Source organism: Strix uralensis, chromosome 5 (assembly GCF_047716275.1).
Source record: "Strix uralensis isolate ZFMK-TIS-50842 chromosome 5, bStrUra1, whole genome shotgun sequence".
Taxonomy (NCBI): domain Eukaryota; kingdom Metazoa; phylum Chordata; class Aves; order Strigiformes; family Strigidae; genus Strix; species Strix uralensis.
In genome coordinates this window covers 51,174,741-51,195,867 of record NC_133976.1, presented here as the reverse complement: position 1 = coordinate 51,195,867, position 21,127 = coordinate 51,174,741, and the positions used below count along the sequence as shown (strand labels likewise).

Here is a 21,127-nt window from a genome sequence, read left to right as displayed (position 1 = left end):
GTAATTATTTTCTGAAACACTAAATAAATAATAGCAGTTATGAAGTCCGTGTTCAGTGCTCTGGAGCTCTAGCCATGTTTGAGTAGCTGAATGTGATGGTGTTTTTCTGTGTTAAATCCATGTAAGCATTTGGTTGTTGAATTCTTAGTGTCTAGTGAAACAAAATACTATGAACGTCAAGTTAGAAAATGAGTGCTATTGTGGTTATCAACATACACATCAGTATGTTCACTTTGTGCTTATATTTAAAGTTTTGTGGTTTGTCTATTAACATCCAAATGCAAAATTAAGAGCAGAAAAAGAGTGTCAAAACTCTTCATACGTCCTTCAGATATCACATGGGAGTATACATTAGGTGAAATTTGATAATCCCACAGGAGTACCCTCATCCTGGATACTAGAGAGCCTTGGTTTAGCTACAGTTTGGAGTGTACTGCAATTTGTACTGGCATAAGGGATTTAACGGTAACATATAAATGTGCAAAAGCACATTTGAAATTAATTTAAGAAACAGGGGGGCTTAATCTCACACAAGTTTCTCTTTGCATATCTTGGAATTACAGGAAGCCTTTAATGTGAGACTAAATTGTTTCCTCTCACTCTGAAATGTCTCTGTTTTGCCACCATGGTGCATATGGGCTGTAGAGTAAATGGGAATTGGGCTCAGAGTTGGCATAACCAAGTGAGTGAAGAACCAGTATAAAGTCCAGCACTTAAAAGCAGGTGTAATAGGTTGCTAGATAAAATGAGATGGATGGTACTTCTGATAAATGGCAGTTTGGACATAATATTTATACATAAATACATAATACTTACATTTTCACTTGTGTGGGCTAATGGGCAGAATAAGGGCATTGCTCTGCTAAATTTTCACTCTGGTAAGCTTCCAGTAAATATGCTGGAATGAAAATGGGTGATTTCTGATTCTTTAGGCTGTAGAGATATGATTTTCTCAAGGCAGTATTTCTCTGAATTGCTTTACTAACTAATTATATGCAAGGTAAAAAGTGGTTCTTACTCTTCTGGCCCATATCGAAACCAGTAGCTTAAATATGGTGGTAATAGGTAAATGAATAGCAGTGCTTTAGAGTGGGTTTTTGCATCTCCTTTTTTTTAAGACCAAACTCCAAACTGCCTCCTCTTTGGAAGAAGAATCTGATTTTATGGAAAATTCTTTTCTTGGGGGGCGGGGGGAGGAAATTGCAGAGCAGTCCTTCTGAAATGACTTCTTATTTTTCTAAATAAAGGTGTTGTTGCTAGTATGTAATGTTACTGGGGAAAAACCCACTGAATATTGGAATATGACTTTGTAGACATTTTCTAACTTTTTATTTGCCAAAACTGTTATCAGAGCATGAAAGAATTAGTATGAATCTTATCAATTGTTTTTGCTACCTTTTAGATGCTCAAACAAAATTTACAATTCTGTGTAAAAATAAGATGGAAAAAAAAATTTTTACTTCTCACCTCTTTTTTAAAATTTGCTTTTCTTTTCTTTTTTATAATAGGGCTTTATTTGTCCTCTTTGTATGAAGTCTCATGGATCAGCTGAGGAGCTGTTCAAGCACTATGAAGCGGTTCATAATTCTGGCATTGATTCAACTCATGGAGGGGAAGGTCATCTGTCACCGGAAAGGTGAAACAGTACTCACTTGTGCATGTGCTTTTGTGTCAGTGTTGAGCTGCTTCTAATTACACTGAAGGCTGTATTAATCTGAACACTTAATTATGTAGTCAAGTATTTAAATGTTCATGCCCCATTTCCAACTACAATTAAAAAGCAGCTTGAAACTTCATTGGCTGATATTGATCTGACAATAAATGAAAATCAGATACACATGTTTATATTTATTAAATCACCTATTTCTCATGCAGCTGACAATGCAATATTACACACTGGAATGATTTTTAGGAGTGTGGCAGAAAAAATACAGGTTCCTCCTAATTTCTGGCATAGAGCTGAAATTTCAGCTTTTGAGGGTGGGGGAGGACAACCCTGAAGATAGAGAACAAACCTAGTTTTGCCCTGGGTAGTTAGGGTACTTACTGTGTAATTGCAACATCAGTATTTGCCTAAATAGGTTTCCATATTACCTAGTCAGTTGCAAATCAGAAGTTTCTGTCTGTGTCACTAATTCTTCTCCTGTGTTCCAGAAGCTCCATGCTGATCTTCAGAAATCTCTAATTTAGTTTATTTAACTGTTTGATCAAAATTGTATTGTTAAATATATTCCTAGGAAATGTATCAGATTGCTTTATTTTTAGGAGCAGTAGTAATGTGAAACTTTCTCTAGAAAACTTTAACTGAATAGTTTGCCTGTGTTGGTTCAGGAAGCTTTTTCTTAGAGGTAAAATTTATGTAGGTTTCCTTTTGCTTCCTGCTAGTTCTTTTTCTGTTCAGTGTTTATTTTGGACAGTCCATGCTGCTGTTTTGTCATGTTCTCCCAAACTCCCTTGGTTTGTACACAGCAGTGTTAGAGTGTGCAGCTGCCCGTGGCCTCATTCAGCACTCAGAGGTACACACCGCAAGACCGGTGATATGAAATACATATATTTATGTAATTAACTCAAGAGAGGTGGTTCTTTGGTGAGAAAAAAGTGTGGAAGGTAACATGTTTCAGTTGTTATCTGAATGAAGATCCCTATCTCCCCAGTATTGTGCAGAGCTGGCAAGCCAATAAGAGCCAGCATTAGCAGAGATCTTGTCTTCATGCACAGATAAGCCCTTCCTTGTGGATAGCTGCCTCCTCTCCCAGCTGCTGCAACGAAAGAAATTATGGCTTTATATAGGAGAAAGTGGTAGGTTCTAGTGGAGTTATATTGGGTTTCCTATGTGCACATTTATTCAAGAATGAGTATTTCTTCTCTGTCTGATTTAAGCCTTTTTGGAGTGATATAACTTAGACCTGAAATGATACTCTTGGTAGAATAATGGCATTCACATGGAGGAATTATTCATCGTAACTATATTGTTTATATAGTTTATGAAATATTTATTTTTATGCCTGCAAATTTCCAATGTCAACCAGATGTAGGCTGGTGAAATTTTTTTTTTTATTTTCCCCTGTTTTTTTAAAGTTTAAGGACAAGTGGTTTTGTTTTCTCTCATATAATTGAAAAAGTGGACAAGGTCAGGGAGTTTGGATGGAGTGAAGGGAGACTGGTGAGAGCTGTTGTGTAACACATGAGCTATTTCTTCCTATTACTGTGGCATTCCTTAATGTTTCTCAGTTGGCATGCTTGCTTGAGAAAACTCTCATTCAACGTAAACATGTTTTTCCAAGACTTGGAATACCATATTAAAGAAATACTGCAGCCTGCATCAGGGAGCTACTCTGTTTAGCCTTCTAGGAGTGAAACTTACATGTAATTCATAGGACCAAGACTGAGGTGAAATTCCTTATTTAGTCAATAGAAAAAGCTAGGTACTATGAATTATATTGTGTCCTCTTCCTTCCACCCCACCAATAAACTACCTTGGTTAAGTGCCAAGAGTAAATCATGTAACTCTTCCCCAGTGCAATTCAGCAAGGCCATAGGTACTTGGTGCTGGGGTGGAGGCACTGGCATTACAGGTGGGGAATGGAGCGGATTATAAGGAAAAGGTAGTAAGGATTTGCCAGATGGTGAGGCTCAGATGTACTGAGAAGAGGAAGGGATTGTAACAGTCCTGACAGAAGGGGAGATTTGGTGAGGATTTGGATAGCAGTAAGAAAGACAGTTATAGTGTCTACTGTGATACCTTACACTTCTTTTTCCCCCATTCATTTTCCAGTTAAACTGAATTTAGGTTTCATCTTAAAACCATCAAACAAAACTATATTGGGAATATCAAGGCAACTGCTGTAGAAGGGTCCTTACATTACAAACTGTCTTTCCCTCCTCTTCCCCTCCTCCTTCCTCTCTACTACAAACTATTTTTATGCAGCTCAAAGCCTTTCATCTGCTATGAAGACAGGAGCATCTTAAATGCTTTAGCATTGCAGATCTGGTATATATTCAGCCCAACTTCAATAAAGTTGACTGCTTCACCTGCCTGAGATTTCATGTATAATCTCAGGTGTGAATATTAGCTGATTTACTCATACTGGTGAGAAGGCTGCTCCCTCTTCTCCACTCACAACCAATGTATAGGTTTTGAATTACAGCTACAACTGCATCAGTAAAGTTGTATGTGCAGACCTCCAGTGAACATCTCACACAGGTAGAATAATGTGTAAATAGCAGAAAATCATCCTCTGAAAAAAAATAACCTCCCAATATCCCATGTTTGTTTTGCCATTAAAATTGGTCCACCTTGGAGTTCTTGCTTCACTAGTTCAAGTGCATGTGTTTCACTTGCTTCTTGATCCTGACCCAGTGTCAATATGCTGATGTAGATTGAATCTGTTCCTTCCCAGTTTAGCTAAAGGAGTAGCTTGATTTGGTTTTCTGTTTCCTCCGAAGTGAAAGATAATTTAAAAGAACATCTGTGGAGGAGGGGATAATACAGCACAGCAGCAGTAAAATTGTATGGTGTAAAACTAAGAGAATTTGTTGGCATTGACACCTATATGTATATTCTGTGTACTTCTCAGTGTTGCCACTACACAAACAGTAAGAAAGGGTATGTTTGCATGATTTTCATGACCTGTGCATTCTAGATTTGGAGTGGCTGTATCTCAGTAATGCAACTTTATCCTTGTATGTATAGTTGTGCAATTCTGTAAGGAGACCTGCAGTTTAGAAGGGTGCTGTCTAAATCAATTAGGAACAGTTGTAGCCTTGGATCTTGTGTTCTTGCATGACTGGAGGCTTAAGCATGAAATTTTAGAATTTAAATCCCAAGGCTTTAAGCATTCAGGCCATTAAGTGAGTGTGTCTGTGGGGCATACCAAATTGCTGTGTGGATGAAAAATTATGTAACTGCATATTTCAAAAGGAGTAAGATAGCATGCTGTCTTTTAGCAGTGTCCGTTTACATGATATGGGAAGTGAAGGAGAATAAACCTGTCCTTTTCATAAAAAGACATGCTAAACAGTTAAATGTCCCAATGCACATCTGCCATTCTGAACTCATGTGGTTGAGCAGATGCACCGATTTAGGTATACATTCTGTTTTCATGAGACTTTTTGCGTATCTCTTTCTTTACTTATCTAGTTAACATGTTTAGCATTTTTTCAAATGATGTGCAAAGTGAACTAATAAGGATCTATTAATCTGGTTTATGCCAAGTTTCAAAAAATCTAAAAATAACTATTTAAAATTATGTAAGTTATATTTATGTAGTACATGGCTATCACTCCAGTTATTTAATACACGTTATAACCTGTATGTAATTGACAAAATATAACCACTACGTATTCATTTTCTCCACTCTGTGGGTATATTTATTCAGAGATGAAGTATCACTGCTCCGACAAGAAGTCCAAGATTTGCAAGCTTCGCTGAAGGTTGGAAATGTATTTTACTTGCACTTGGTTCTTTGTTTCAAATTGCAAAGTGTTCCACTGTCTTAAGCAATGAAATTTACAGTTCTCTCTCCCCCATCTCCTTTTTTTTTTTTTTTTTTTTTTTTTTTTTTTTTTTCCCTCTAGGAGGAGAGGTGGTATTCAGAAGAGCTGAAGAAGGAACTAGAGAAATTGCAGGGGCAGCGGCAGCAAGTAATTGCTTTAAAATACTTGAAGCAGGTTTATCATCAGCATTGACATTGAAGATTAATACCTTTTTTGTAAGGCACGTGGCCTGATTTAGTTAGTTCCATAATTTGAATATTGACATGTTCTTGAAGACAAAGCTAGTTATCTCTCCATAATGTAACTGCATATACAATTCTGAAGAATGTAGTCAGAATAGATAATGATTCTTCCATACAAGTCACTACAAGTTCAGTTCAGACTTTTCCTTCTGTTGGGCTTATTCAGAACTCAGTTTATTAAAGAAAAGAAATGGAATGTGATGTTTCATCTGTTATGAGAAAGGGTGATGGGATTTTTCTTCTAAGAACTTTTAGAGAACAGTAGTGGGATTTCACAGATGTCCATATGAACTGAACAAACAAGGCAAGGCAAATTGTAGTGTGCTGTGCCCTAAGAAAGCGCTCGCTTCTTTTATTACTATGAGCTACTTAGAGACTGAATTGTTAGAAACCTCAGAAATCGCTTTCTGACAGAATGCCTTCTCAGAATGTATTTAATGATATCTGTAACCTCTGTTTTTAGGGCAATTTCAATATTGAGAAAAGGGAGGGGGAGGGGATTGTTACTGCAATCTTGCAAGTCTGGAAGCCTGATAGTGTAGTGATACATGAAACGGAAAATCATCTTGGCCTTTTCCGGTCTTCCAGATATAACTGTTTGACATCAGGTATTTTTACACTGCTGTGCAGTATTTGAGCACAGAAGTCTTTATTTCCCTTTGTTTCCAAAAATGGGATGAACTTTGGAAGTAGTAGTTTTCATTCCTACTGTCTAATGATGCATTTATTCTGTTTTCTTAAGGATTCTAAGTCTGATGGATTGACAACGACTACATCTACAGGTGGCTAACGTTTTATTATATTAATTTCTGCACTGTTATGGAATTTCTGAAATTTTTTTCAGTGTAGCTTTTAGGTTTATGAAAAAGCACTTTTGGTAAACTAACGAGCTACAAAGCTGGAATGGTACAATTACTGGGAAAAAAGTTCATTAAGTGCTTAAGATAGATAGCTCTTGATAGCTGTAGTCTGGGGAAATGTTCCAGAGGCTTGAGGTTTGTAATTTCTAGAAGTGAGACAGGAGTTCTCCTGACTCTGAAAGCAGTTCTCATGAGTAGTTTTGAACATGTTTTTAATCATTTCATGTATTCAAGCATTCAGTACAAGTCTTTTGCTGAGAAAGACAGTGGTTGTTGATATTTAAACTATAGCATTTGTCAGAGCTGGTTTTATTTAGTTTTTTTCTGTACTCACTGCTAGCAAAGAAAACAATGAATTTTTTGTTTGTTTTTTTGTTTTGCAGACCAATAATTTTTGCTCTGTATTTTTCTCCATGAGGCACTCATGGAATAAAATTTTCCTTATGTGTACATAAGGTATCATCTGACTGATCATGATTAAAGGGCGCTTTATTGCAGTTGGAGGCTTGGAATTCAGCAGCATGTTGCAGTGATCCGAAGGGCTATTTGTGACCAGTGAAAACCAATATGTACTTAATACTCCAAAGTACTCAACTAGTGACAGGTTCCAGCATCATGCTTGTAGATATTTAACTTCAGTAAAGTTGTTCACTTTGCTAAGCTAATTGGATAAGTGAATTTGGATTACTTATTTACCTGCTATGGTTCTTTATGGGTGTGAGTAACTGTATTGTTCTAGCTCTTCCAGAAAATAATACTGTTCTTTTTATGGAACTAGAATCATTAGAACGGCAACTAGAAGAGATCCAAGTAGAAAATTTTAACATTAAGCAAATGAAAGACTTGTTTGAGCAAAAAGCTGCACAACTGGCCACTGAAATTGTGGGTGAGTATATTAACATGAGGTATGATTCTGTTCTTGTGCAACTTGTGCAAGTGATCATTTATTCAACTTCCTTCTTATTAGATCTTAAATCGAAGTATGATGAAGAAATCAGCCTTCGGGAAGGTGCAGAACAGAAAGTGACAAACCTGACACAAGAACTGCAGAAGGAGAGAAGTACAGTGGAAGACTTAAAGACAGAGCTGGTATTCACATCACACTAATGTTTTTGTTATTTTCAAGTCAAGGGAGGGATGTAATTAAATGCTTGCAAATGCAGTTTTAAAGCAGTCAAACTATTGAACTGGGAGACATCTGCTTGTCAGAACAGCATTGTTTCTGATCTGTTTCACTGACCTATATTTTTAGTGTTTTTCCAGTGAGGAAATATATGTTGTTTCTGACATATATTAAAATTGACCCTATGTTATATTATAGTCTGCTTGTTTGATGCTCTACCCTTCAGCTGTTTTGCAGGGTATTACACATACAGATGTGCTGTGCAGCTTGTACTTGGAGCATGCCATTTCTGACTTCCACAGCTGTCTTTAGATCACCCTTTTTCCATGAGGTGTTTTGCTCTGGCTGTCCCTGGACCGCTGCATTCATAAGAAGTGCTCAGAGAGGTGTTTTGTGACATGGTGGCTGAAAGGCTAGCAGCTGTCATCATCATGCCTATGTTAATGTTGTCCCTCTTGTGCTTGGATACCAACGTGTCTGTATTCCAGGATTTTGGCTCCTGGTGACTTTTGTATACAGCCATGGCTCCAGGGAGCAATCCCAGAGACTCAGCAGTCATGCCACTTCTAAAGCAGTAGTGAAGGGGACTTCCTAGTTTCTCCCACTCAACTGCTGTTTAGACTCTGGAGGAAATTAGGACCCGTTTATCCCCCTTCTTCCCCGCAGTTGGCTGCCCTGAAGGGCTCAGAAGTCCCTCTTGGCCCTGTCCAGCCACCGGACTTATCCATTCCTCTCTGTTTAGTTGTTTCTTGTCTTCCTTTCTCCTTCTGCATTCTTACCGTTTTCCTGTACCTTTTGTCTTCTAGATGCCAGCACTCCTTTTGTCTGCTTTCTTCAGTGCCCACTGTTGCCTTCCCTCTCCTTTTCCTCCATAGCTTTTTATTTTGAGGGATGTTACAGTGCGTTAGATGTAATTCCCAACAGATTTTACCTATGGGTTTTGTGTGAGGCATGTCTGAGAGTACCTTCAAGACATTTCCTTCAGCTGCCCTTTTTGTGTCTGTTCTTGTGGTTTTCTGAAATAGTTCTTGAAGACAGAGGCAGTGTTATTATAAAAGTCTGTGTAGCACTGGATTGTTAGGTGTCTCAGTCCTGAGATGGGCTTCTGAGTATTACAGCAGCGAAGTATATATGGTAATGCGTTCTGTAGAGTAGTGAAGTCAGTGCAGCCTACTTCTCAGAGAACTGTGACTTCAGATAATTTTTTTTGCATTGATTCCCTGTCACTTCAGTGTTTTCTTCCAGGGAAGATCTCACTCCTATAACCCAGCCATCTACCTACATAAAAATTACAGAAATTTAATCTTTGAGACCTTTTCCCATTTATCAGCCATTAAATCCTATTTCCTTTGGGAATGATAAGTACTTTTCTGTGGTTTTGGTGTTTTTTGGTTCCACACACCCCACCCCCCCACCAGCTGTAATACTGTATATGTTACCTTGTCTATAAATTGACAATCTGAAAGATTTTTAGAGATGACTGACACTGGAAGCATATCTGCCAACAGTGTGTTGCTCACTGCTACTCTTCTGCTTTTCAGCTACAAAGGCCTGGTGTGGAAGATGTGGCTGTCCTGAAAAAGGAGCTGGTCCAAGTTCAGACACTGATGGACAAAATGACACTGGAACGTGAGAGAGAATCTGAGAAGCTGAAAGACGAGTGCAAGCACTTGCAGGCAGAGCAGGCTAACTCAGAGGTGATAATCATACCTAAAGATGTGTGTGCTAGCTTTGCCATGATTTTCCTATGAAAATAGAAAATATTAATTCATTATCATGAAAAAGGCTCTTTCTTAACTGAGTGTTCTAACTTATCTAATGGACATGTTTCTTCATTACAGTAGATTGCATAATTCTGTCAAATATTTACCCTCCAAAAGCCCCCATGCTTTTCATTTCAAAACCTTTTCTTGGCATAAAAAGTTTCTACAGGAGCCTGATAGCAGAGGAAAAAACCTTCTGGCAGAGCTGTGCTCTTTGTACTGGGAAGAGACAAATAGTGCAGTACCTGTGTGATTCAAACACTTTTTTCTCTTAGTGAGCTACATGCAGATAAAAACTGTTGTTACTGAAAATGATGATTCTGGATAATGTTTGAGTTGATGTGCCTGAAAATGGATGCTAGAGTGTTAAAAATACATAAAAAGAAGTGATTAGTTAGGTAGATAATAATTTCAATATTCTTATAGGATGTATATAATTCTTGAATTTATACAAGATTTTAAAATCTCAGTGGATATTGTAAACTGGTTTTCATTTTTGTTTTTTCTAGTTTTTACTGTCACATGAGAGGCCTTTTTACACCTGTTATTTATTGTAGGAATAGTTTGTGCGTAAACTACAAATCTGTTCTGGACACATACCCTCCCCAGTCCACTGCATAATGGCCTCTGAGCATTGCCTGTTACCGACCGGAGCAGATAGTGAGTGACTGCCAGGCCTCACTGTGTCATAAGATCAAGATGTCAGGTTGTCACCTGCACTCTGTTTCCAGGCAGCACCGCCTTAGTTTTCCTCTCTTTGTTGCTGAAGTCTAAAGTATAAAATAAAATCTATTGTTCTCATGTTAGGTTTTTTATCAATTTACATTTTTTTTCTTCCATATTTTCCGGATTTTAACTTTTTAAATTCATCTCATTTAAGAGGGACCTCACTGTCTACTTGAGTTTCAGAATATGCTGGTTTCTTCAGAAGTACTTTGTGAAGACTTACCCTGCTTTGGCTCAGTCAGTGGAATTTTTAAGTTGCTGATGGGAGTTTTGAAAATATTTGTCCTTTTTTGTTGTTCTTGCATGTAGAGTTGATAATAACTCCGTGTTTAAGGAAGCAAAGCTAATTGCCTCTCCCATAGCAAATACTCAGTTTTCTTGGTTTTGGTTCATCTGGTTTTCCAGCAGTGAACACTTTGCTTCCATACAAGATGGAGAAAAAGGGATACAACAGCTCTGACTTGGATCTTTAAGAAGGAACTTTACATCTCAAAATGTCTCGGATCACTCCTGACTAAAGCCTGTTTGATGTTGTTTACATGACAGTGAGGGAAATATCCAACAGAGATAATGGCAAGAAATCCTAATAAAAATACAGTATCACCAAAAAGGCTTTTGTCTAACATATGATTTATTCTACTGAGGAGTTGGTAAATCCATACCTGCAGAAGAATTCTCCTGCTGGCTGTTGCAGCTCACCGGTGGGTTGGTTGGTATAGTTGTACTGATAGATGACCCAACAGTGTAACAGTCTTCACTAAAGACTGTCAGCTGTGTTTGGGAACTTTTACTTTTGCCCTTCCCCTTTTCTGTTGTCCCCCATCAGTGCAGCAGTGCCAGCAAAACTTCTCAACACAAAGCTGTTGACCCCTAGTGAAGTGGGGTCCTTGCAGAATTCCCCAGCTTACGTGAGTGAATGCCTAGGGTTTCTCTAGGAGTCCTAGTATCCTCTGTCCTGTTGAGATTCGTGAATGTGAAGGATTTCTGATATATTTTTATTCTGGGGTTTCACGTGCCCTAAATTTCAGAAGCAGTTTTAACTTTCTATTTCTTTGCACTGCAGAGCTTTAAGTGCTGCCCGGCATTATTCTAAACTCCTTAGGGCTTTCCCTCCTGCCTCCCCACACTCCAACAGATATATTGAGCTCCAGGAATTGTACAAGGGTACAGTATTGTACCAAGCATGAATCTACCATTGTTTTCAAGTTAAAATTATGTATGTCAAGAGCTTCATCTGATGTGAAAAAAGGAATATCACAGTTGGAGTTATGAATATAATGTGGTTATGTGACCATGTAAGTTGCTGCCTAATTGTAATTTGGTTTTAACTGTGAGATCACACAATTATGCTGTGGGATTTAAATTTCATTTCAAAATACTGTCTCTGTAGTCTTTTGTGGTTTTGGGTATTTAGTTTTCATGTGAAGATAAAATGACATAGTGACATGGGCGTAACAAAAATCTTTCATCTTAAAACGTTCTCACAGAAGCATGAATTTCTCCTGTTCCCTCAAATTAGGTATGTTAAAATTTTGACATAACTAGCCATTTTAAAATGTAGCTTTAAACTTCAGCCTTTAACAGGAAAAAAGAAAAGTGAGGAAGGTTTTTTTTCAGTCCTCCTGGAAGTAATGGTAGATCATGGAGAAGGTTGCATGATGCCCCTAGCTGTTATGATGTGTTCATATAAGAAGTCTTAGATGTATGGAAGGATTATAAACTACATTGCAGCAATTATAATAATATCAGATGTCTGTGTAGTATCATCAGTATGTAGGCTGAACCAGAGAAGACTGAGTTGCTGCATGGCAGAACATGGTAAGCAGTGGCAGTCTGGTTCTTCTTGGAAGTGTTACTGTCTTCTTTATTTAATTCCAACATATGGCAACAATAGCCCAAGACATGTTCAAAATAAAAGCTTTTCTGTTGATGTAAAGTGACAGATCAGACTTCAAAAAAAATAAAAATTACTCAAAGTTGTAGCAGTGAAAACATTTCTACTTTTGTTAAAAAAACCACAGTTGTGAAAAGTGTTAGCCGTAAGAAAACAAGAAATAGACATCCTTTATTGGCAGAACGGGAACAATTCTGGCCATAACAGGCCACGTTTCATCTCAGCTTTGCTCTTTAAGACCACCTCAAGGGCTGAAAGTGTAAAGTGGTTCTTAACACCATCCTTGGCTATTTTGCCAAGCTGGCTGAGGCTATGTATATTAATTGGTTTCCAAAGTGACATGTCTTTAAAATAAGTTAAATTTATGGTGTGGGTGAAGAGAATAACAAAGATCATCTTAACCCTGTATGAGCATCTTTAAATGCTGCAGGAGAGGGATGTGAAGAACAGTATAGCTCTACAGTTGTTGCCTAAATGTGTTTATTGCTGTCCTTTCTTTTTTGTTTGTTTGTTGAGTGTTTATGCCTTATTTTAGAGTTGTACCTGAAACTCTGGTGTCTAGATCTCTCAGATGAATGTTAATTCTGAGCTACTCCTTCCATGTTTAGTTTTTTGCTATAGTGACTCTTGCATAGTAAACACATTATGAAAACAGCTGCACTGCTATGGAACTCATTATTTCTATGAATCTCTGCAGATTGGGATTTGTTTCAGTATCTGATAAATCTTCATAAAATACAGGGCCTAGGCTTGATTGTTAATTTGAGTGCCCACAGAATTAAACAAAATTAGTAGATTAAATTACGGGTAAATTTAATAAAGCTAGGACTGTTTTTTTTTTTTTTTTTTCCCACTAATCAAAGGCATTAAAAACACCAGAATATTTGCAAACAAATTTGAGGAAGTGTGTCTACTAACAGTTTTTGTGACTGCTTATTTCCATCTTTCATCCATCCATTTTATTTTTTCTGCTTTCTAATGGAGACACTTAAATTTGAGGTAAATTTTTTTGGAAAGCTTTTTATTCTTAGAGTAGATTTCTGTTGTATCAAGATAATTTCAAGAGGTGGTTAAACAGATACATTCCTGTTTGCTTATTGGTTCATTAGCCATACAGACACATCAGCCAGGCAATATCAGGAATGAATATTTATCCATGATATACTTCCATGTTAAGAATGAAATGTGGGATGGGCTTACTGAATTGTGAATGAGAGAAATGTATCTTTATGCATATAAATTAAAATTCTAGTTTGAAAGGCTGCAGTGGTGTCCTTAGCAAGTTTCTGCATGTTTTCTGCATTATATTTTCTCAGTAGTGAAATATCCATACTCTGTTTTCTGAGAACATCCTGGAATGTTTGTCTGCCAAAGACAGATCCCAGGATGTGTTTTAGCTCACAAGTCTGTAGTGAAAAAGCCTTGTAAAGCACAGCGTTACAGAAAGTCAGAATTAATAACTATGTGTAGTCATATAATGTGTTCATATGTTCTCTTTTGTCTTCCTTTTTCTGTAGGAAGGTTGTAAATAGTATGTTTATTGTCTCCTACTTCTGTTCTCCTTTAGTCCATTCTTGAATTCAGTATTTATATGTTTGTGCTGAAATCTGTGGTCATCAGAACAATAGGAAAGAAAACTTATTTAAAAAGGTCACTATTACATAGTGTATTCAAAGTGAGTGCATTCATACACAGCATGCTTTAGAGCAGCCATTGTTACCCATCTAAAGTGCTTTTCTTGTTTGCTTCCATTACTGTATTGAAATACTGTGCAGTCATTGAAATATTTTGTTTTTTACCAATCCTGTTTAACAGGGTAGTATTGTTCCCCTGATTATGCTGACCTGAAGGGTTGATGTGTCCAAAAGTTAGGCGCCAAATTTGCATCAGATGCCAGACTCGCTTCTAGTACCTTTTCCAGTGCATTTTTCGTAACAGGGAGATGAAGATTTTGGCCATTGTAACTTCTATGACTTGGGAGGGTTTCACCTTGAGCTAGAACTGTGATAACAATTAATGGATAATCTGTTGTGATTTTCATTGGTTGTGCACTCAACCTGGCATTTTCTATTGGACTGGGGCCAATTTTTGTCTTCTGAAGTAGAACGTGAATTAATCTCAGCATGAAAATTATACTCAGTGGTACTTCTGTGGCTGATGGTGCTCTAAGATTAGTTTGCAGGTGATTTTTTTCTTAAGCTGTTTATTTGTATATAAGATGCTTTTTATTTTGCTACCAGACATTTTGCTTTTGTTGGGTTATGCATGCAAAGCTTTGTTTTAAATATGAACTTTTCTGTTTGTCTGTTCAGGCTACCATTAGCCAGTTAAGAGCTGAACTTGCCAAAGGACCTCAGGAGGTAGCTGTGTATGTTCAGGAGCTGCAAAAACTTCAGAGTTCAGTCAAAGAGCTAGAACAGAAAAAACAGGTGAGAACGCTGTTATTTCCTATGCTTGTCAGCTGACATTAAAATGGAAACACACATCATGCGTTGCCTTGGGAAGCACTGAAGACTGTAACAAGACGTTTCTTGGTGTTGCAGAAGTTGAGAATTCCTTTGCCATTTTGCTTAACTCAAGGGATATCGTAATGTACAAACAAACACTATATTTTAACAGTCATGAATATGTTACAACTGAAATCCTCAGGGTTGTTAGGATTGCAGATTTCTAATTGCTGCAGTTTATGTTTACCTATTATTAGACAGTATTGCCATCTCACACATTAAAAGAAAAAAATACTCTTTGAAATATTACATTTGCCTAAAAATCGTAATTCTGAAGACCTTTTGAGCTCTCTTCATTGGTTTTCCTGCTTCTTAGCTTGGAGATTGTACTCCTGTCATATTTTTTGGCTGTTTATCAGAGTCATGAATGGTAGAAAACAGGAATAAACTCCAGAAGCTTTTTCAGCTTATTAAATATTCCTTGAGAGCTTTTATCAAAGCCCTTTTTGCTTCCTGTGTTTTGTATTTGCATTAAGAAAGCATGTGTTGTGGGGTAATAAATGGAGGTAAGGGAAGAAATGAGACAAGGAGAAAGCTGCATGCTGCTTTTTGTTGCGTGTATACGTAACACCATATATGAACTGTATACATTATATATGTGTATTTACCAGCAACCTTGTCAATCTTGGAAAAAGGAAAGCACAGAGACTAAACAGTGTGTATTTAATGTAGTCAGTGTTGGGACCAGCATTGTTTAACATTTTTGTCAGCAACACGGACAGTGGGATTGAGTGCACCCTCAGCAAGTTCACTGACAACACCAAGCTGTGTGGTGCAGCTGACACGCTGGAGGGAAGGGATGCCATCCAGAGGGACCTGGACAGGCTTGAGAGGCGGGCCTGTGCAAACCTCATGAAGTTCAACAAGGCCAAGTGCAAGGTCCTGTGTGTGGTTTGGGCAACCCCAAGCACAAATACAGGCTGGGAGATGAGTGGATTGAGAGCAGCCCTGCAGAGAAGGACTTGGGGGTGTTGGTTGATGAGAAGCTCAGCGTGACCCAGCGATATGTGCTCGCAGCCCAGAAAGCCAACTGTATCCTATGCTGCATCAAAAGCAGTGTGATCAGCAGGTCGAGGGAGGTGATTCTCCCCCTCTACTCCACTCTCATGAGACCCCACCAGGAGTACTGCATTCAGCTCTGGGGCCCCCAACATAAGAAGGACATGGACCTGTTGGAGTGAGTCCAGAGGAGGGCCATAAAGATGATCAGGGGGCTGGAGCGCCTCCCCTGTGAGGACAGGCTGAGAGAGTTGGCATTGTTCAGCCTAGAGAAGAGAAGGCTCCAGGGAGACCTTATAGCAGCCTTCCAGTACCTAAAGGGGGCCTACAGGAAAGCTGGAGAGGGACTTTTTACACAGGTATGTAGTAATAGGACAAGGCGTAATGGCTTTAAACTGAAAGAAGATAGATTTAAAGTAGATATTTGGAAAACATTCTTCACTATGAGGGTGGTGAGACACTGGAACAGGTTGCCCAGAGAAGTTGTGGATGCCCCTTCCTGGAGTGGTCAAGGCCAGGTTAGACGGGGCTTTGAGCAACCTGGTCTAGTGGAAGGTGTCCCTGCCCATGGCAGTGGAGTTGGAACTAGATGATTTTTAAGGTCCCTTCCAACCCTAATGTGGTGGTTTAGCCCCTGACGGGGTCTGAGACCACGCGGCCGCTGCCCCTCCCCCACAAAGGGAGTGAAATACAAAGCCCCAAGACTGAAATAAGGAAAGGTTTAATACAACAATGCAATAGCAACACAACCAACAACAGCAATGACAATAACAGTAATAGTGATAGCAGTGAACAGAGCAAAATAGCTACCAAATACAGCAGTTTGAAGTACGATGTACAAAACCACGAGTGCACCGCGCTCCTGCGCCAGGAAAATGTGACCTGCCAGGATGTGATATCTGCATGGTATCTGAATAACCCGGCTAGAGCTCCCCCCCACTGCTGGGGAAACTTAACCCTATCCTGGTTAAACCAGGACACCTAACCATTCTGTGATGGTAATCTGATATTAAAGCAGCATTTGCAAAGATTATAAGAAGGTGCAATTAAAATTTGGTAAATTAAACTTGCCTTTAGTAGGATGACTCTTGGTTTGGCTCATTAAATCAGGTGCAGAACTGAGATGGTGAGAATTGTCATGCTGTACTTTTCCACAGACCAGCAACACTGAATCAAGCTTTTGGCAAAAGTACTGCTATACAGTATAGAGCCCTTGCCTGAATATATTGCTATTCCATTAACAACGTGAAGTGAAACAGATTGATGCATAAGATAACCATACTTTGAGAGATTCCTCTACTATGTCAGGTTAATGCCAAACACCACTTCAGGAATAGGAAGAAGTCGCAGCAAGCTACTCTTCCTCTTTCAGTTTCGGTGACTTAAAGCCGTTTGCATCCACCTTCTTACGCAGCTTTTTGAAAGGTGATATCCATAAGAATGGTATGCTAGCCAAGGAATCTTGGCCCTGGAGGACTTGGGCCTAGAATTGGAAAAGGTAAGGCTAGCTTCCCAAAAATTGTTCCCACTTTGAGCAGTTTGCCATCCTTGAAGAAGATGTCAGGGAGGAGGGAGGAGCCATTAATGCAGGATAGAATATATTGCATTTTGCTACGTACATCCATTTATAACTCCATTGCAACGCGGGAAGAGACTGACACAGTTTTTCAAGCTCATTTACAACCTCAAGCAAGCAAGCTGTTTCTTATATTTTCAGGAGCTATACTGAGAAGAGCAGATGACAAGTAGATAAGATGAGTTCTCTCAGACCAGCAGGAACTGCCTTTCCTTCATTTATAAAGCACTGTAATTATGAGGCTTGGCTTGCCTTGCAGAGGCCAGTAATGGCCTGTAGCACAGAAGAGACCTTCTGTGTAAAACCAGTGTATTCCCTAAAGTATAAGACTTGCTGTACTTCTAAACCCATTGCATGTGGGATTTTTGTTTGTTTTTCTTCTAGGAAAATTGTGATGCATTATCTATAGGGAAAAATGCTTAGTTTCTAACCTTCTACTGACATAACTATTCTGAAATTGGATCAGTGACCACAGAGTTCATTTTTCAATGCCTGGCCACTGTCACTACTAACATGTATTATGTGTATTTTTCCAAGTAGCAGTTATAAAAGAAGGGCTCAGTGTGGTGTTCCCCCTTGTATCTTGTGAGCTTTGAAGGCTCAGGGCTCTTCGTTGAGGGCTGTAACTCATTTCCTCTTTTCTTTCTGTGGAAATCAAGGCTTGGGGAAGAGAGATGGCTTGTGTGTGTCCACATATCCCTTTATATATCAGGGATGCATCTGGAACATGTATCCAGGTAGGAGACACTGCTGGGTCCACTGATGTAACCTGAGTGACTATAACTTGGCAGCTCTGTGTCCTCAAATCTGCTCATGGGCTTCAGTCACACGTGGAGGTAGGGGGCTGTCAGGCAAACCCAGCTCTTCTCTCATGAAAGCAGCAGTAGCTGCTTGTGGCTCTGTCTGGCCATTCATGACTGCAGAGGATGCTCATCTGTCAGGGGCAGTGGCTCTTTAAACACTAGTATTCATTGCTGTATTGATCATCAGACCAGGGAGGGAGAGAGAAGAGTAGTGCAGGATGTGGAGCAGCATCTCCAACTGTGTGTAGCTGCTGCTCTTGGCTGTCCTTTGGATAGCTTGTCTGGTGATGGTCAAGAGGCTTTGCTTCTTTTTTGGTTTACATAGCATTCCTGAAAGCTTCCCAGAATCTCAGTCTGCTTCAAGGGAACAGTAACTGTTTATCTTTTTTTCCTCCTCACCCCCCCTTTACTTGAAAGTTTAAGTTAGTGCCCTGCACTGACTCTTCATAAAGTAGCTCATAGCAGTTCTATATGTGACGTGTGGATCTAGTTATGAAGTAGCAGTAAGATTATCTTGCCCGGCTATGATGAAAAAGGTTCTGTGGTGTGTTGCTATTTCAGGAACACTATTCAGTATGAATGTTAATGATCCTGTGTGGTCCATTTCTCTTTAATGAAAAAGGAATTGCAACTTTGTTTTGTATTCTGAGGGTGAAATGTATTCTAAAAACAGTGGGAGCCTTGCCACTATCTTCAGGAGGGTGAAGATGGCAGCTTGCCTCAGTATGCTCTTTATGTGGTTTATTCCTGAATTTTATATATGCATATATAAAAAGTTCTGCATACCTGTAACAGCAGCAAGTTGTTTTATTTTTCAAGAAGCATTTCAAAATATACCACTTCAGAGGTAGAATTCAGTAGCAAAACTTGAGTCTTGAGCCAGAATTTTTAGCTCAGTTGTATGCTTTAGAAAGTATATATTTTTTTAAATGGACATGTAGGGCATTAATTGTATTTGTTCTCACATGGGTTGCTGGACTGCTAGAGTTGTCATTTGCAAGATTGCTTGTTTTCTAACCTCTCTTTTTTTAATAGATTCTTCTGTTTATTTTATCACAATTGTAAAATAGAAGTGTCTGTATATGGTTTATAACGACCAATACAATTTGTTAAAATCTGTAAAGAACAAAAGTGTTCAACTGTTCAACTTATTTGAATAATTTTACAGCTTTTTCTTCTGGCAAACAGATTTCATCCCTGGATACTGTGCAGAAGTGAGCTTTTAAGATGCTCAGCATAAATAGAATTGCAGCACTAACTATCTTATCTTTGGAACAGTGTTATTCCAAAGTTGCAGAATTGTCTGAAATTTTGATACATAAGACTGACCTCAGTGTTAGCATTTTTTCAGGCTGACATGCTAGAATTGTTCTTAATTTTTCTGTATTTTAATTGAAAGGGTCACTAGAGAATATAATAGTCACTGAAACTGCAGGAAGAGCACAAGCATTTAAAAGGTATACATAGTAGTGCTCCACTGAGATAGGTATCAGTAAGATGCTGCAATAAATGGAACCTGCTGGTACGTTTCAAGAAGATGGAATGAATTACCTGTGTTGGGTGATGACCAGGGCCTCCTTGCAACTGCATTTCTGTGCTTCAAAAAGTGCCACTGAAAAATCAAAATGGTTCTCATGGTTTCTTTGTCCTGCTTAGAGATCTCTGAAATTTGAGTTAGTGCCTCAGCTAAGCCTGGGGAAACCCCAGACTTTCTGGAATTATATCCTGTCCATTAACATATTTAATGTCTATCTGAATATAGTTTTGATTGGTTTGTGAAATTTGATAAAAAGCATTATTTAATAGCTGAAAATTATCTATAAATACTTTTTTTTCCCCCAGTATTTGTCTTGGTGTGTGAATCAGATAGTATGACCCAGCAATATTTACTGTTGTTAACGTGGTAATTAAAATCTGACGCTCAGCGATGTTCATGTCTTTCCTTTAGGGAATCCCAGTTTTTAGTGTTTTCAGACTCCAAGCAGCCATCCTCTTTGAGCTGATTTGTATGCACAGAAATTAGATGGTATGAACTAAAATGTAAAAATATCCTCTTCTAAAATGAAGGTTAAATCATGAGTGTTTCATTCTGTGATTTATCAACATCATAGACTGTATTAGTTTTCACAGGTTCTCTTCCATAATTTGGATAGCAGATCATGCTGCTAAGTATAGTGACAGGGCAAAATTAGGATACTTCTAAAAATGACCAGCATGATGACTGCACGGGATTAGACCGGAATTAAACCACAAATGTTGCTTAGGGAATCATGTGAAGGACAGTGATACTTGAAAATGTTTTCTGTATACTAATAACTCAAATTACTATTTCAGCTTTTCCCCAAGCAAATGCAGTTGTAATAACCTAGAATTTGAATGTTCAGGGAAAGCAAATTAGTCTTTAGGATACAGAAATAGAGTTTGTGTGGTGTTCTCAGAGGAAGTGGATTTATGTGAGAATATGAAAAAATATTTCCAGTTGAAACTGTGTGCTGTATGGGCTCTAGAATTAACTTGTGTAATACATAATAGAGGTCAATATTTTCTTTGATAATGTTTTGGAGCAAGTTCTTCACTGTTCAGCATCAACACTTGAGAAGAAATCTGAATAATGCATTGCACAGCTGTAATCAGAATTGCACTTGAATTGCTGTGTAACTCTCTTCATAGAGTCTGACTGAGAAGCTGCTGAAGAAAGAACAGGACTACACCCAGCTAGAAGAAAAACACAATGAAGTATCTGTGAGTAAGAAGAATGTGCAGGCAAGCTATCATCAGAAAGACCTTGACTGCCAACAGCTTCAGGCAAAGTTGTCTGCATCTGAAGCCTCGATACAGAGATTACAGACAGAGCTAGGTGAGAAGGGGGAAGCAAGCCAGAAACTTAAAGAAGAGCTGTCTGAAGTAGAGACAAAGTACCAGCATCTCAAGGCAGAATGTAAACAGCTCCAGCAGCAGAAGGAGGAAAAAGAGCAGCATGGCCTGCAACTCCAAAGTGAGCTCAGTCAGGTAAGGTTCCTTAAGCCTCCTAGACCATCCTATTGGGATGGTTCCTTAAACCATCCCATTAACGTTTTTTAAACTGTGCATGCATTTTTTTCATTCACATGCATTTGCATTTCCTTGTTGAAGGGGAGT

General features: G+C 38.6%; 1 protein-coding gene across 9 annotated transcripts in view; it reads left to right on the top strand.

The window, feature by feature from the left end:
* Positions 1-21,127, top strand: part of EEA1 (early endosome antigen 1) — a 78,375-nt gene that overhangs the window by 21,365 nt on the left and 35,883 nt on the right. For 6 of the 9 annotated variants that reach the window (XR_012629226.1, XM_074870736.1, XM_074870731.1 and 3 more), the window contains 9 exons: positions 1,509-1,636; positions 5,379-5,433; positions 5,578-5,643; positions 6,481-6,520; positions 7,377-7,484; positions 7,566-7,687; positions 9,263-9,418; positions 14,417-14,533; positions 20,660-20,998. Coding sequence is in view for 8 of the 9 variants with exons in the window: in XM_074870736.1 (XP_074726837.1) it covers positions 1,509-1,636; positions 5,379-5,433; positions 5,578-5,643; positions 6,481-6,520; positions 7,377-7,484; positions 7,566-7,687; positions 9,263-9,418; positions 14,417-14,533; positions 20,660-20,998 (1,131 nt within the window). In the remaining variant the exon portion in view is untranslated. Of the gene's footprint in view, positions 1-1,508; positions 1,637-5,378; positions 5,434-5,577; positions 5,717-6,480; positions 6,521-7,376; positions 7,485-7,565; positions 7,688-9,262; positions 9,419-14,416; positions 14,534-20,659; positions 20,999-21,127 lie in introns of those variants that run through there. The other 3 variants (XM_074870732.1, XM_074870737.1, XM_074870738.1) reach the window with 3 other exon arrangements.